This window comes from Phodopus roborovskii, unplaced genomic scaffold, assembly GCF_943737965.1.
Source record: "Phodopus roborovskii unplaced genomic scaffold, PHOROB, whole genome shotgun sequence".
Lineage (NCBI taxonomy): Eukaryota > Metazoa > Chordata > Mammalia > Rodentia > Cricetidae > Phodopus > Phodopus roborovskii.
In genome coordinates, this window is record NW_026126525.1 from 33,679,911 (window position 1) to 33,697,500 (window position 17,590).

Sequence of the window (17,590 nt, forward strand, 5' to 3'; positions counted from 1 at the left end):
AATTCATATTTTAGAATGAAATTGACATACTTAAACCCGATTAGAGTGGTAGGAATTTTTCTATTTAAAAAAGATAATATTTTGTCATTTGTATTCTTTTTTCATTTTTTTAGTATAATTAAAGCTATCCTTTTCTATCAGAATATGTCAAAATGTAAGCAAGATACAGTATGGGCAAGATAGCTGTTCTTAGACACAAAATGGTCAAAATAGATGTATTTAGACTCAAAAAGCTCTGTACTTAGAATACACACAGCAGGGCAATCAAGGTTTTTAGATGATTTGGTAACGTTTCACTACTTGTGTTGAACAGATTTTGTATTCCCATTTGATTTAGGTATAATGGTACTGGGCAAAGAAATCTTAGTTTTCCTAGATTATCATTAAAGAAAAAACTCATCCCTAGCTAGAGGAGAAATACTTAAGATCTCATTTGCTCTCTGGGAAAAAGGAATAAAAAAGAATCAGATCTGACTGCTGGTTCTCAGGCTTTTGTTCTGTCTACCTCCGCTGCTAGCTCTGCAGAGAGCCCAGCTCCCTGAGTTGACAATGTGTTTTACACTTTTGTGCCTGCTCCACAGCCTCACCGAGAGGGCCCAGTTGCTGAAGAATGTCTTTAAGAAGAACCACGTCAATCTCTACCGCTCTGAGTCTCTGCAACAGAACCTGCTCCGTGAGTATTGGAGTTTTGATTAAATTCTCTGTGCCCTGTACATCCCAGCATTTATCAGAGCAGTGTGTTGTAATTCTACCATATTTAGACATTTTAAATTAATGGTTTAAAATTTTGAAACATGCTGTGTAAAAACAAGTGGTTGGTTAACAAACCTGTGGGCTACACCATCTTCCAGCTAATAGCGAATTTTAAAATGCTGCTGTCTCCACATTCCTTGCAGCCTCAAATCTTAAAAGGAAGCAGTGAAATAAATCTTAACTCTGAAAAGCTGCCTCTATGTTGTTATCTTTTCTACTTGAATAACTTCACAAGGGTCTTTCCAGCCTTCATGCAATGCAAGGAAACATATATTTTCTCCTTCAAAAATATTTATGCATATTTAGAGTTGGAAGGAGTTATTGGGTATCTCACCCTCTTAACATTTCAAGGACCTGAAAGAGAACATAATATATACATCTCTGTAGTAAATTTACTGGTATTGGTAATATATCTTTTATTTTGTGTTTTCACATGTAATTTATTTTCCTTTATATATGCTCAAGTGCAGTGCCTTTGGTCTTTATATATCAAGGGCCTTTTCCAAAGATGTGATCCCCCTAGGGGTTATCTCCTATCTGACCATGTAGTGTGTGTGTGTGTGTGTGTGTGTGTGTGTGTGTGTGTGTGTGTGTGTGCTGGCCGAAAAGAATGTTACCTAAAGAAAGCAAGCCTCTCCTTCACCACTGGCAATTCTGTGTGATCATCTATGTATTTAGAGAGTATAGGGTAGTATTTTCATCTGTGCACTCAACCATGGTAGAATAATTTAGTCAAGCTAGTTGATACATTTCCTCTATTCAGCTACATAATTCCACTCTCTCCAACCTTCTCACTCACCTGGTGCCTTTCTGAAAATGTATCAATGCCATGATCAGACTCAGCCCTTCCAGCCATGGGGAAGCAAAAATGAAGAGGGTAGAGTTGGTGTGTGGGTCAGAGGACTGAGGGGCATTGGGCAGCTTCTGCCTAGTTAAATGGGAAGCAGAATTTACAGGTTCCACACTGGCAACCTCTGGTCCTCCCAACTCTGCCATTTTGACTGCTGAACAGTGAGTTCATTAAGTGATTTCTGTTCTTTCATTACTTACAGATGGCTATGCCTTCTCTCAAGATGAAAACGGCATTGTCTCACAGTCTGAAGTCATTCGAGCCTATGATACCACGAAACAGAGGCCAGATGAGTGGTGATAAGGAGGCCTAAGCAACAGACCCTGCTGAGTCTCTGAGAAGAGCTGTCACAATTTAAGGTCACCACTGCAATCTGATGACCAATCCCAGTCTGGTTCATGGGGAGAAAAAGTATGTCTGAGCTCATCTCACAGATGGACATTATGTGACTACTATACCACCATTGCCCTCAGATGTTCTCAAGTACCTGCTAAGGTTTTGTAAACTGATATTGGAAATGACCTTGTGTCTTGCCTGAGTGCTTTCTCAAAATGGGGACAGGTCAGTGTTCACAAGCCATCCCTCTGGGGCTGTAACTATCAGTTCATTGGTTCCACCACCAGTCAATCAACCATTTAAAATGGTGTTAAGGAGAGGCCTCTTGATATCCAGACTTAGGTTTCAGGATAGGCTGAAGCAAACCAGCATTCTTGATTCACTCTACTGAACACTTCTAAACAAGGCATTAATACGTGTTTGTGTCAAAACGTGTCTTGCTAAAGTGTTTGCCAAAGACGTTCAGTGTGTGTGCTTCTCATTCAGTAGCCAACTGCCAGGAAATTTAAAAGTGAGTTTGCTCACAGTTCTGCTGTGCAATCTGCATGCTTTTCAGATGTAAACATGACTTGCAAACATTGAACATTTCCAGGCATTTGCTACGAAAGTCTGTGATGTCGCACCTTCGGCCTTACAACTGCTTCTCTGTTGATTGTCCCCTTGATTTGCTTCAGTGGGAGGGACCTGTGTCCATGTGACCATTGTTACAACACTGATTTTTTTTTTTTAACGCTGTCATTTCTGATGAACTTTAGACTCCTTTAGATGCTCTTAGAAATCTGGCTTCTGTTGTGTAGTGAATGATGTCACTTTGTCTTTTTTTCCCTCCTAAGAAATTATGCTTATGTATTTATGTGGGACCTCTGGTAAAAATCCATCAAATAATGCATGAGATTTTTGTCGGGTGCATAGGCTCAGCTTTTGTCCTGTGTTCTATTTGTGTCTCGCTGTGTGTTCCCACTGGAGATGATATATGTAGTACAGTTGGTGTGACGGTGACTACCCATATGCTTAAGCCTGAAATTATTTCACACGTAAGCCTGAAAATTATTTCACAGTTCACTCAGCCAACAGTTCCCAAACTGAGTCATGTACTGCTTATTGACACTAGACAGATAAGTAGTACATTCCCCTCATTTTAAGGAAATACCTATTTTACTCCAGCAAACCTTCCCATCAATGAATATGTCTCATCTAGGGCTCACTGATACGCTTTCAAATATATGCCCATTCTCATTAGTTTTGGCATTTCCATGAAATCTGGAAAATACCTATTTTGCTACCAATGATAAATGGTGAAGGGGCTGTTTAAAACCACACCCAGTTTTCTACAATTTTTACAATGTTTTTGCCATCTTAGATAAAAAGGGAGTTCTAGTTTTCAGATACACTTCAGAGAACGAAACAAACTCTTCTGCCTTTTATTCAAAAGCCTGTTTGCCTTCAAGTGGGTTACCAGCAAAATAGGGACCTTTAAACGTGTGCAAGGACTAGCTTTGAGAAATTATCCCCATTTCATCATTTACATGGTCCCCCCTTCTTTTTCTCAGTGTGGATTTAAAATTAGACTGTGTCTCTTCCTTCTCTAAATTTGTAGCTAGTTACCAGTGTGTCTCTGCATTCCCTACAAATGAGAGGTTCTAAACATTCCCATAATTCTAAAGGGAGTGGAGTGGACTATATTTCACATCTCAAACCCGTCCTGTTGGAGCTTAGATTAAGCAACCCATGAGCAAAGCATTTAGCAGAACCGCACTCATAGAATCTAAGGTGATGTATTAAATTGTGAAGCTGTAGACTTTGACCTTCTACCAACTAAATCTGTCAAGTAGGTTTTCCTGGGCCTGCTGGTGGTGACAGTTGAGGTCACACCACAGAAATGAACAGTTACCCAGGGATGGCTTCCCTTTGGCCGCACCATCAGAGGCATCTGTCTCCAGGTTCCTCCATTCATACATTGTGGATAAGAATGGAATCTTTTGACCTCTGAATGAAAACCTAAGTCTTCTTTTATCTTGAATCATGAGGGACTTTGATGAAATTCCTCCACATGTGAATACTCATGGTTAATCAGTGTACATTATACCATGAAATGAAACTCTTGATGCCTTTTCATCCCTGGATCCCATGTTTGAATGGTGGACATTAAGTCAGCCTCCCTGTTGGGGAGAACATGGGGGGAGCCACTTGGGTAAAACTTGAAGTTTTAGAGAATTGCTATTGCAGTGAGTTTATAGAAATGTACTACTCCTGAGCTTCTAGCCTTTGTTAGCCGGGGTAAACGTTCATGGTTTCACCAGGATTTGAATAACTGCAGTCAAAGTGACTTTAAACCTATGTTTTCTGAAATAAACAATATATAACTCCAATTTAAAAGTCCCCTTTGGGGACTCTAGTAAATGCTGACATGACTGCTTTGTAATGTTTACAATCCAGAAAATACTATTTATAGAGAAAAGCCTCATTATTTTATCACTGAAAAGCTGGGAATGTCTTCATTCATGTTGGAATATGCACAGTAGTATACAGCATGGACTTTCTCTATGTGTTAGCTGTACATGCAAAAATGCATCGGTGTCCCACATCTTGAAAGATGCTGTGTTGTAGAAGGCATTAGTAGGAAAGAAATGTATGCTACATGGCTGGCACTTCCCTCAGCGCTCTGTGTGAGATGGCTTCAGCAGCAAAGAGAATTTACTGGAAATCTCTCTCACCCAGGCAGGTGAAGGGATCCTGCCAAACAAGGGAGCCATGATTTGTATTGTCATTATAGAGACAATGACAGTGAGTCCGTTTCCTCCACAACAGGCAAAATGAATTCTAGGAATGATCAGCATGTAGTCTTAGCATTTACTTATATATTGTAATTTTTCAGTTTGGTATCCCAGATAGCTGGGATAAAACCCACAGGTTAATTTGTTCTTATACTTAGTGCCACACTCATAAGCTGTCATTGAAAAATGTCCTTTCAGAAAATGAGTGCTAGTCAGAGAGCCACAGAAATGTCCTCTTAAAAACAGTGTGTGGCTATTACAAAGCTACCTATATTCATGGTCATATGGTTGGATTTTGATGGTTCCAAGTCTTAAAACTTGTTTCATGAAATGAATCTTTGGTCTATTAAGTAAACTACAAAATTTATCAAGGAAATGTCCCACTCATTCACACTGTGGTGACCAGGTATGTGGAAATTCCTTCTGTCCATTGCTTACAGTAACACCATGTGGCTCAGTGCCTCATAAATGCTTTTTAATGATGAGTATTTCTGGATGGCCTCTTAAACATAGCATAGCCTGATTTTTCTCACCTTAAAATAAAACACTTGTGAAACTTAGTTATACTTTGCTGTGTTTTAATTACCCTGCAACAGCTATTAAAATGGAATGTAAGTTAAATTTTGAAGAAAAGGAAGTGAATACTCTCCATGTTTCATATTGGTTTATTTACTGTAGGGAAACAGCTGTTTGGGTTTCTTGGTTTTGTGTGTGTTTGTTTTGTTTTGTTTTGTTTTTTGATAGGCTTATGGTTTGCATGAATTAATATTTAAAGTGATCCAGGCAAATGCATGGCTTGTGTAAAAATCTTGGTATTTATTTCTGTCTTATAAAACATTACCATGGCCTAACTAGAATTTAATACTTTAATATTTTGTGGATAAGTTAATTAGTCCTCCACACAGTTTTTGTTTGTTTGTTTGCTTGTTTTTTACTAAGTGGGTTATTTTACAAGTTTCATCAAATTCAACTGAATCTTTTTATTTAACTAAATCTTCTGTTTAGCTTGCCTCCAAGAAATTTTCTCTAGAAAGTTCCTGAAACTTCTTAGCAAATAAATCTTCCCTGAACAGGAAGGAAGGTGGATTGCATATGTCCTCATTTTGTATTAAGAGTAACTTTCCATGGGTAAGTTTGTTATGGCAAAGATGTGAACAGCATTTTTTTAAAATTCCCAGTCATAGACTAGAAGCCATAAATGCAGTGGGTGCAGTTTGTTGTTATCTCTTCAAGCCTCATTTTCCACCTTTTCAAGTGTATTAAGTTAAAGTCAGAAGGCAGCCTTGGAAGGCAGCTCTGAAAAGCTGCACTTTGCATTAAAGATAACATCCATGTTCAGCTCTATGGAAAAGCCATTTTGCCAAAACTGCTGTAGAGATTGTGACGCTGCATGAGTGGGGAGTGTCGAATCTGTGCTTATAGTGGTTCTCTCAGGTTTGTGTACCCTAATGTTCAACGCACTGTGTTTTATAAATAGTTACTACCGTTGAGTAAAACCCATTTCTATGCACTGTTACGTGTCATTGGCCTTTTGTGGATGTGCATGTTTTAAACTGCAAATTTTAAACATTTGTCCTCTAATTGTTATTAAAAAATAAAATAAACTTTACCATTACATAATGGCACTGGCTAAAGTTTTGATTGCTACTGTTATGTCGCTTTACAAAGCAGTTCAAAGCCACAATGACTACAGTCTGAGACAGAGTCTCAGCCACCTGATTGCTTTTTAACATTTTGTTTGCAGCTATATTTTATTCACCTAAATGAAACAAAAACTAGCTCTAATTTGATAGGAAGGTAGTCTGTTTTGTTAACAGAGAAGTACTTTCTGGAAAGTTACTGTATTTTGACTTTATTGTTTGGAAATGTTTCCCATGTACCTCTGCATTTTAAATTAGTTTGCCAGTCAATAGTTAGTTCACTCTGTTCTCTGTCCTTTTGTGTTGAAAGAATCTCATAGGTTTTTTTCTAAACCCACTGAAAAAGAGGAGAAAGAAGGGAAGAGTTGGCCAAGTTTAGACAATAAGGTTTAAAGGATGTAACCATAAAATAACAAAATTGGCCAAAAGTGCAGGGAAACACCAGAAATTAGGATTTTTTTTTTTTTTTTTTTTAACTTTTTTTTTTTTTTTTTTTTTTTTTTTTTTTTTAGAAATAAACATTGTTTAAAGCCTACCCGATGAAGATTTCTTGATACAGAGGTACTGCACATGACAAATAGAAAATATCCAATTTGATTATACTGGGGTCATGTCTATTTAGCTGTTCAAGCCCCTGTCCTCTCCCACAGGTTTCCTCTGAGTCACTTGATGGTGGGTCTTCATGCAGAGCACCAGTAAAGCAGTTTGTGGAGAAGTTATCTTTGAAACCTCTTATAATTTGCACACTTAGTCACCATTCCCCTTTAAAAAAAAAAAAAAAGGTGTGCGTTGATACTGATGCTTTGACATAAGATGCCTTCTACTGTTACCATAGGCAACAGCAAACTTGAAATATAACCTCATAAATTCAATACGTCATCCCCATGCTTATAGCATCTTTAACCTAAAGCTACCATTGCTGCAACATATGCACCTTTTAATGAAGAAAGGTCTTATGAACCTGGATAATTTCAGAAGTAAGCTCATAAAAATAATGTTGGAAAATATGAAATACTTAATAACATTTGGTCTTTATTGCCTCTAAGTACAAACTGAGTAGCAATTGAAAGAAAGATTCTGTCAGAATATTTCCACTAATAATGAATGCCTACTTGCAATTTGTAAATAGCAGGTATGTAAATATGTGTTAACACTTCACCCCCTTAATAACTTAACATGCTTATAAATTATTATTTTTCCTAAACATATATGAAATTTAAAAAGCAAACTGATACCAGCATCATGTAATGTATCAGATTCCTGATTGTAAATGTACATATATATTTTCAGGAAGCCTTTTATTTATCTCATTTTAAGAAAAATTTTCCTGTGAGTTCAAATCAATCTGATAATTTGATATACAGCTCCTAACACCAAAAAAAGAATAACCAGATAGAAAAAAATATGAAGGAAACAATCTATCAATTTGGACAATTAAAAGTACAATAAGTTGGCTTTGGAATGGATAATAAAATCTAAAATAAACTACTTTCTCTGTTAGATATGCTTTCTATAACATGATTTGGACCCATGTGTTACAGCGTTGGTCCACAGAGTGGTATCCTGGGAGATGGGGCCTACTGGAGGATGTTTGGAGGAAGGTCCTCAAGGGGGTTGGGTGACTCTGGCTCTTCCTCAGTCCTGCTTTTCCCCTTGACTCATGAAGCTTTGCTTCCTACATGTTCCTGCAATTATGTGCTATCTTGTCATGAGCCCAAAACAATGGCAGCTTCCAAATCTGTGAGCCCAAATAAAACTTTTTATATTCTAAAGTTCAATCTCAACTATTCTGTTACAGTACTGGAAAGCTAACAGCAACCATAGCACCCCACTTGCGGGAGCAATAATAGGTAGACAGAAATCTGGCTGCTTGTCAAGGGGCCTTAAGTTATCAAAACATTATCTCTGTTCTCTGTCTCCAGTCAATGGTACCTGCTGTCCCACAGAAATTGGTCTTGTTTTTATTCTATGGTATTTTGCCTGCTCTCTATACATACCATTAACTTACCACCCAGCTCACTCCCAACCAGAATGCAAGCTTTCTGAGACTGTTATTCTTACCCAGAAAATCCAAAGCAATGAGGTACCATTAACACTTCCATTTTATAAATGAGAAAACCAGCTGTGAAACAGATGGGCCAAAGTCTCTTTTAAGCAAAAACCAGAAAACTAACTAGACATAAGGCTCAAAGGCCATGCCAAACCACATTCTGGTGTCTGCTATTTCTCTCATGTAAAGGGGAAAATGTTTATCATCAAACAATTCTTTTCATGCTTTATTTCATGTTCACATAATGTAACACAAGCTACCTGTCTAGTAGGACCTCTGATGTTATAGGGTATGTATGACACTATACAATTAGTCACTTTCCTCAGTGAATTTTCTGGGTTGTTCAGTTGTTTTCCTAAGAATCTTGGGCCTTCTAGGCTACTGACAACATAAAGAACATAGAATTGTAAAGCTGACTTCCTGGGACACAGATCTTAACTCTCCTATCCTTGTCTCTTGCCCTGGGACATGATGTTCAACCTATCTACATTGATTTCTCCATCACAAGACAAGCATCAACAGTCCTATTTCAGATGAAAGACCACCTGAAAACCTAATATCATAGTGTAGAAAGCTCTTGAAAAATATATGTTACTTAATAAATCTAATCATAGGAGCAACTATATTTCAAAATTCTACTTTCCTAGAATTCTAGTTTTCACAGTAATCATAATTTGAGGATGCTAGAATGCAAATTCTTCATGAAAGCAAAAGCCTCAACCAGACAACTTGCCACAAAATTCTGTAGTAGTAGGATATGGTAAGCATGTCCTCAGAGATATCAAACAACTTGATTCTTCATGAAAATAAGATGAATTCACAGTCTCTTATAAAATCTTTCAAGACTGCCACTTGTACTTGGTATGTATCCAGCCACATTGATGTTCAAAAGTCCTAATCTATCCCTAGATGTTTCTTTAACCTTCACAGATCTTCTTGCTTCTTAATTCTACTGACCCCTGCTAGCCTCCATCACTAAAAAGTTCCACACATTTTTCAAGTCCTACAACAGGCCCTCAGCATGAGTATATGGTTTCCTTCCATGCATCCTGCATTCCTGTCATGACCACGGTTATGGTGAGCCCTAAGCACTAGCTTGTGGACTTATCTACCCCTACTTGACTGTGAGCTCCCAGGGATAAGGAAGGGACAATACCAATTTGTTTTCTTTTTACATTTGCATGTGTGATGTTTGCACATGTTTGCATGTGTTTGTGGTGATGGGAGGGTCACATTTGTGTGGGCATGTGCATGTGGAAGCCAGAATCTGCTATCAGGAGTCTTCCTTGATTGACCTCTACCTTATTCATTGAGACAGGGACCCTCAATTGAACCTAAAAATCACCGATTTAGCCAGTCTATCCAGCCAGCTTGCCAGGGATCCCCTGTCTTCACCCTCACAGGGAGCTGGCAGTACAAGGTGGTTGCCATGCTCATTCAGCATTTATGTGGATGCTAAGGATCCAAATTCCAGCACTCAAGCTTGTACAAGTCCTATGTCCACTGAGTCCCACCCCTAGCCCCAACAGTGCCCCTTACGAGAAAGCACCTGCAATGTCTCCTCTCAGGCATTAGTTATGTGTCTTGGCCAGCAATGCAGTATAGTGACTTCTGGAATCAGACCTGCATTGAATTTCCTTTGGTGTTCCCTCACACATGGCTAGGCTCAAAGGTGAAGAATATCATTGGAAGATTTATTGAATGAGCTATGTCTAGAATTTACCATGGGACAGCTTTACTATGGTAAGATCTTAAGTAATATTAGCAGCAGCTACGCTTCCAAACAAAGACCTGTATGAAGATACATTTTGTGACACCAAGTACATGAGGATGTGATTTGATTCAATGTCACTAAATGTCACATTATAATAAGGTACATATACAATATCATCCTAATTTTAAACACTATATGGCCAGTTGATTGGTTGGAGAATCCCACCAGAGCAGGGAAGTCTAGATGTGAGCACTCCAAGAATCCCTCAGCATCAGTGTTCCTAAAGAATGTGTCCTGTTCTCTCTAGTGGCACGAAACAGAAAGTGCAGCCACTGAATCGTGCTCGGCATGGGAGGGGGCATTTCCACCCTCTTGCAGACACTGGAAGTGGGAATGGGAGGGTGAAATTGGCTCCGTCACTGCGCTGTGACTCTATGAAGGATTGGCATCTAAGTCCTTAGTAATCTGTCAAAGCTTTGACAATTTCTAATAGTTTCTCTCTGTGTATCTCTGTGTCTATCTGTCTCTGGTTAGAGCACTGAATGGGTTTGTTTTAGTTATATGTATATTACCCATGGAATTTATTTTTTGACAATTAAAGAGATTACAAATAAGAAAATAAACTACACTCATCAGGGCCAAGAATCAGTATATAAGAGCACACCCACATCAGTATGTAGACAAGTGGCAGGATTATGAGTTCTACACCAGCCTTGACATGTAGGGACACCCTATCTCAAAAATATATATATTTCAAAGCCGATGCTGCCCTGGTGTTTCAATCAACTTCTATACATCATCTCCAGTATTAACAAGTTGTAAAAAGTTGACTGAGTTATTACACTTCTCAACCTCTGTTTCAAAGTCTAGTGATGATTGTAATACTCAGAGTCATCTGAGTTGTTTGGAACATGGGGTAAGCTAATACACAACTGCTCAGCACTTGGCAGAAGTTAACTTAAAAATGCCAGAGAAGTGGTACCAGGCAGATGTGACTACAACCGGCCTGAGGATGCAGGCAATGTGGTTTTGATGACAGTCTTGAAGACTTGTTCTTTACATTCAGCTACTTCTGTGCTTGTTTTGTGTAACCTCAAATATGGGGGAGAAAGAAGAGGCTGGAAGTTGGCACTGCTCTAACTTCCTGGCAGGGGAGTCATGCCTTCACACTGCTTTCCTCTGATCATCAACTGGAAACCAAGGAAGCCAATTAACCATTGTAGAGCAGAATTCTACCTCTGTTGACACCGGACAGAGCTACCGAAGGTGATGTGTGACATAACAAATTCTCCGAAGCTGGACTTTCAAACTGCACCATCAGGGGTAGGTAACAGTGAATGGTGGGGGGCATGTGGAAGAGTAGGCAAGGAACTGGGAACTGTCAGGTATCTTGCCTAGGAGGGTTGGCCTGACCCCATGCTGGGCAGTGTCACATCTATGTGCCACAAAAAGCCAGACTTCAGATTCATAAGAAAAAAATGTCTGGATGTTTAAACTCTACAGGTCATATGGGGTGTGTGTGCATGTGGTGTGTGATGTGTGTGTGTGTGTGTGTGTGTGGTATATGTATGTCTGTGTGTGGGTGAGTGTGTATATGGTGTGGGTGTGTATATGGTGTGTGTATGTGGTGTGGGTGAGTGTGTATATGGTGTGTGTGTGTGTAGTGTATCACAGACAGACTGCTAAGATCTCTGTAAGAACTAATCTCTGTTGCTTTACCCTTAATTTCAAAAGATGAAGTATGGGATAAAGATATTTCCTCTTATTAGACAGCAAAAAAAATTATAAGCATATACAATGAAGAATTTTGATCTGAAAATCTTAAATAGGGTTCAGGGAACCAGAGAAGTTTATTTTTTTCTAGCCCTTGCCTATATGTGTACTCATCAGACATTATACACAGTGGCACATAATATGTGGCTTTCTCAATGGTTCCACTAACAGATGGCCTCTGACTTCCACAAAAGTTACAGTGTGACTTCTACATAATTAGTACTGTCTATGTGGTAAGTAAATTAAATTACAAATCTTCACATTTACATATAACTCTTTTTACAAATAAATGTTTTAAGACTCAATTGTCCAACTTTCATTTTGAACGCTAATATTGCTGAACAAAAAGTCTGCAATAAATATTCCCTCAGGTTGGCAGAGGAAGTGATTTTACACAGAGTCTGTGCTACAACAAATGTTTAAGTATATATTTAAAACTTTCATCTTCCCATGTGGTTACTGAAACCTTGTATTTTGGAAAAAAGAAAACTCTTATATTTTAAACAAAATTTGTTATTAATTTAAGAAGTAAATATTCTCATCATACTAATATTACTTATGGTTAGGTCACTCCAAAAATTATAAATATGTGGTTCACTGGACCCTTGAGTTTACTTAACAGTTAAATTTTAAGTGAACCTTTATAATTACAGTTAAGTGTATTCCTTCCTTATTTATGTGTGTATCTGTATTATAATTCAGTCAACACAGGAGAAGGAACACAGGGCACTTTTCTACAAAGGATAGCTGAATTGTCCAGTAAAATATTTTCCTTCAACTTGCAAAGTGAACATCAAGCTGTTGAATATTTTAACAAAAGATGAATAAGATGTACTGTTCACCATGTTTGCGAAGTCAAGGCCTCTGTAGCCAGGAACCTCAAGACCAGAAAGTGCTGTATCATTCTGGATCATTCTTCCATGATCGTGATGGGTTACTGCAGATTTCCTCCAAAAGTGAGTGTGGCTTGGCCAGGATAGCAATATTCCACCTGGTTACCATCTCACCATCCAGCATATTCACAGTCTGAGCCCATCAACTGGGACTGAAATCTGGGCAGCTCTTCCCAGGCAGTGGGGGCTCCTGCTGGAGAGGGTAGGCAAAGTATTGGGGTGACACCAGGAAACCAGATGGTTGTGTTAGGTGTATGGCATGGCCAGTGGTGTAAGGTGGGGGTGATGAGGGTACCAGGCAGCCTGGCTCGGCCCTGGCAAAGGAGAATCTTCGGACAGAGCCTCCTGTGGAGCTGGAGCTGGTGGCTGTGCTGGACTGCCTGGATGGTGTTCTGAGGCTGGTGGAGGTGAGGATCATGGGCAAGGTCTCTGTCTGATAGCTGCGGAGTGAGAAGCGGATTGGTTGCTGGGAGGGCTCCTTGGGTCTCAAACAGGTACAACAATAGATAGCCACTAAAGAGCCCAAGATGATGAAGGCAATGAAGATGGAGCCGACGATCAGGAAGGGGACGTAGACAGGCTCTAAAAGGCAAAAACAGACACACAGAGATGATGGGTAAAGGTCACGCTTTCCCTAGTCTCTGCTTTAGTGTCTTCTGTGTGGGAGGAAGAAGGCTCATTATCGCTACTGCTCAGTTTTTCAGAGCATATGGCAACCTCCAAATCACAAACTATGATGATGGAATGGTCTTGCTGCCCCTAGCAGGGAGGAAGCAAACTGAGGCTGTAGGCTCTGGTAGCAATTAGCCATCATATTGAATCTGGAAGTCAGAAATGAACAGTCAGCCATCCTATTCGTACACTGAAGGGAGAAGGTGAGTTTGAGGGTTACCCTGGATGTGCATTTAACTCCTAGGTTTTAGGAGTTCTGTCACACTTAAGAGCCTAACCCAACTTCTAGACTGACAGCCCATCTCCTGCCCAAATGTTTCCAGTCTAATAAAAGAACCAGACTTGTTGAATGTAGCCTGAGGTGTTACCGGACTCTAGAACAATAAAACAATCTGCAGAAAGCCCCGATTTACTGCATCTCCCACCACCTCACAAATCACCAGTCCTGACTTAAGATGTCATATGTCTTGTCTCTATGTTCCCACCCACAGATAGAATAATATGCAGTTCAGGGTATTGGCATCCCTCAAACAACAAACCCTAGTTTACTTCCATCTCTAAAATGAAGGTAGAATTAAGACACCACCACCCCCAGGCATCACTGGGGCATCTGTCATAGTTGCTTCTCTATGTCAAAGAATCATGAGAAGCAGCTGCCTCCAGCTTCTGGGCAGCAGACAAAACATCTGAGCTGACCAAGGCACTTGTGCCTTTTTTCTGTATCTGATAGGTTTTACCACTGACACCATGAGAAATAGAAACACCCTCCTTTCTAGATATCAGAAAGCTTTTTACTTTTGCAGAGACTAGGTCAGTGAGCAACAGGCAACAGTCTATGGGCTGCTAAGTTAGTCCTTCAGCATTCCTTATGTCCCCCCTACGTGAGTACCAGAAGTGTATAAGGCCAGGCAAAAGTGTACTTCACTAAGCAGCTGTATGCTGGTTTCATCAATAAACTGATTCTTTGAAGGCAATATGCCCATTTTAAATTTGAGAAGTGGCCCAGTGTACTTAAGTCACCAGAGGTTAAATTGCTGGCAGAAGACTAAGCCACTATCCATCTGGTTTGGCCTGATCTCAAACTCACTAAATGATGAGAGTACTCCTGTCTTCTGCTCTTTTTTTGATCCCCTCCCCAACCGCTCCTGGAGGAGGCTGGCTTACCCTGCCTAGAGGAGCAGGGTGGTTAGTACAGGACAGGGAACTAGCAGAGAAGTGTAGTTCCAACAGGCCAGGATAGGCCAGGGTTCCCTCCTTTCCACTATTTTCCATATCCCCAGGACTGGAAATGTTGACACCCAACCCCAACCACCAAATTTAATCCCAGAAGAGAACCCAGGGATATTCCTGGCCCCCTTTCCTCTGGGTTGTCAATTGAAGGATGAGACTAGATGGTCTCTCCTGCCCTTCTCCCCCTGACTGCTAAGGGATCTTAGTGTGCAGGTTCCAGGCTGCAGCCTCACAGTCCAGGGGAGTCGCCCTTTCTCAGTTCTGCACACTTCTCGGGTTTCCTGGCAATAAAACCATCGCCTTGAGCTGTAAAAGGTTTCCCTAATGTTCCTATTCAAGTGGAAAACTTTTTTCAAGGTGTAAATTTCCTCTGCTGGGGTCGTGATTTATTCACCTCTTAAGTGAGCAAGTGAGCAGAAATTTGAGCAGCGTTTTCCGATGTGAGAATAGGAGGCCTTGAGGAAGCCCTGTGACCCTTAATTTTAAATCTCCACCTTGAAGACTTGGGTGTTTCTGAAAAGTGTGACAATGGGGGTTGGGCCAGAGAGGGTAATACAATGTAGAGAAGTAAAGGAAGTTTGGGAGAGTGAGGAAATGCTACAACTTTACCAACAAAAAAAAAAAAAAAAAAAAAAAAAAAAAAAGAAAGAAAGAAAGAAGAAGAAAAACAAAAAGGAGAAGGAGAGAGGGAGAAGGAGACAGAGGAGAGGAGAGGGAGGAGAGAGGAGAGAGAGAGAGAGAGAGAGAGAGAGAGAGAGAGAGAGAGAGAGAGAGAGAGAGAGAGATATGAAGGAAGGAGGAAGGAAGCAAAGAAGGAAGGAAGCCAGCCAGCGGAATGGATCTGGGCTCTTGACCATAACTGCGTTTTCTGACATTGGCACTTCCAGAGCTCCCAAAGTGACCAGAGCGCCCATGAAAACCCAGCCTAGCTCAAGCTGCCTTCCCTAGGAGCACCAAGTACACAACAGCCCCACATTCCCCCGCAATCCCTTGCAAACTTTCCTTAGGGCCGAACCGAAGAGACCACGTGCAGCTGGGATCCAGATTGCAAAGCAATGGGATCCCCAGATCTAAAATGCGGTCACCCACCCTCCCCTCCATCCCCAGACTCAGAGGAGTTCACTTTGCGCCCCGAGGTAGTAAAGCGTGCCTGCGTCTGGTGGACACAGCCGGGCCCGCCCAGGGGCGCCGCACTTACGCGCGGTAATGCCGGGATGCTCCAGCTCTCCGCGGTCGTTGGTGCAGCCGCCCTGCTCCAACCTGGCGTCGGCTGCTGCGCAGCAGTAGCGCAGTGCGCACGAGCCGCAGCAGATGGTGGCGTCCTGCGTGTCGAAGTCCTCGGGGCACTGGAAACCCTCGTGATAGTTGCCCTGCGCGTCCACCCAGCCGTGGCAGTACTCCCCAGGTTGCTGCGCGCCCGCCGGGCCCCAGCGCAGCAAGCCTACGAGGAAACAGAACGCCAGCAGCGCCCCCATAGCCGCCCAGCGCCCGGTGGCAGTTGGAGAGTCGGAGGGCGGAGCCGGGGCTCCGGGGACCACGGTTCCGCCTCCCCCGACCCTGTGCGTCCAGCTGACCCCGCGGTCGAGAACACGCTCTCGTGGGTTAGCAGCGGCTAGGCAGGAGGCTCGGGCTGCGCCGCGGGCTCCGCTGGCAGGGGGACAGCATGGTGCGCGGGGGCGAGAGGACCAGGGCGCGCGGGAAGCCACCGCGGAGGCTGCGGCTGAAACAGCAGCCACCTTTGGCCGGGCTCATCGTTCTAGGAGCACCCGGTCCCGGGCCCCCTCTTTCCCCTCTTTCCTCGAGGGCCGTTCGGCCCCGGACCACCAACTGCACGGCCGGACAGCGTCCCGGTTGTGGGCTGACGCCGGCTATCCAGCAGAGTCGAGAGCGCAGCTTTGCTCCTCACGTGCAGATCCCGGGGCCCGGCTGTTAACTCAGCTCTGGCCCCCGACAGTCAAGCGGGCGGGGACAACCTAGCAGCGGCCAAGTGCAGAGGACCTGGGGTGGCTGACAGCTCTGCCTGCTGGACGTCCCTTAAAAAGGCCGAGGGAGGAGGAGACACGCGGGTGAGAAGAGTCCGCCCTCCGGGGTCGCCGCGCGAGCTAATCACAGCGGACGCACGGCGGTGCGGTCCCCGACGCCCGCAGGTTCACGCGCGCGTGTTTCCCAGCTTTCCCCCACCTTCGGCGCTACCCCGAGACTTGACGGTGACCCCCAGGGAGCCCGTCCCCACCCCCCACATAGCTGTTATATAGCCAGGGAAAACCCGCAAAATGTCCACGAACGCCAGCTCGGGAGGGGACACGCTGGTCAGCTTGAGTTTCAGTGGTTTTTTGTTGTTGTTGTTGTTTGTTTGTTTGTTTGTTTGTTTTTGTTTTTGAAAAACCAGAGAGGAGGTTGGTGTCCGTCAGATGTGCTGTAGACTTTTGCACAGACTCAGTTTGTCCCTGATTTCTCCAACATCTGCACCTCACTCCCCCACACCACCACCCCCTCCTAGCTTCCACAAGTTCACTCTCAGTCGCCTCCTTCCCGCACCGCTGAGCCGGCGCCCGGGAGGACCCGGGTCAGCTCCGCCAGCCGCACTTCAAAGGCCAGGATTTCGGTGTTCGCGCCCGCAAAGGAAATAAAAGAGCAGAATTAATGATAATCGAGCCTATCTGAACTTCTGTTCGGGCAAAGAAACACATTTATTTAAATGATGTGTCCCTTGTGGGCTGTTTGCAGGGGCACAGCTCCTCCAACGGAGGGAGAGCCTTGTGAAGGCCGGGTTATGTGAAACCTGGGCTAACGTCAGGACTTTATTTTTACTGCAACCTGTGTTTCCTCTCCGGGTTTATTGGTTTGGTACGTGTGAGGACGTTCGTCTTAGCCACACGGTTTGTCAAACACTCCGAATTCCGCC

At 42.5% G+C, this 17,590-nt stretch overlaps 2 protein-coding genes across 6 annotated transcripts in view; one reads left to right on the forward strand and one right to left on the reverse strand.

The window, feature by feature from the left end:
• Positions 1–2,244, forward strand: part of Atp8a1 (ATPase phospholipid transporting 8A1) — a 215,289-nt gene extending 213,045 nt beyond the window's left edge. For all 5 annotated transcript variants that reach the window (XM_051198447.1, XM_051198445.1, XM_051198446.1 and 2 more), the window contains 2 exons: positions 582–673; positions 1,806–2,244. In XM_051198447.1, coding sequence (XP_051054404.1) covers positions 582–673; positions 1,806–1,903 — 190 coding nt within the window. In that variant the 3' untranslated portion in view covers positions 1,904–2,244. The remainder of the gene's footprint in view (positions 1–581; positions 674–1,805) is intronic.
• Positions 2,245–12,762: 10,518 nt separating this feature from the next.
• Positions 12,763–16,412, reverse strand: Shisa3 (shisa family member 3). The gene is made up of 2 exons (XM_051198190.1): positions 15,884–16,412; positions 12,763–13,365 (listed from the first exon to the last, which is right to left on the reverse strand). Exons 1-2 carry the CDS (start codon positions 16,158–16,160, stop codon positions 12,926–12,928), a joined length of 717 nt encoding a protein of 238 aa, XP_051054147.1. The 5' UTR covers positions 16,161–16,412; the 3' UTR covers positions 12,763–12,925.
• Positions 16,413–17,590: the final 1,178 nt, after the last annotated feature.

What these genes read in the sequence shown, in the direction of transcription:
- Shisa3 (XM_051198190.1), bottom strand. Translation starts at nt 16,160, where the DNA reads ATGGGGGCGCTGCTGGCGTTCTGTTTCCTCGTAGGCTTGCTGCGCTGG. An exon ending in GCATCCCGGCATTACCGCGC is followed by an intron (nt 13,366 to 15,883) that starts GTAAGTGCGGCG and finishes TTTGCCTTTTAG; the next exon opens with AGCCTGTCTACGTCCCCTTC.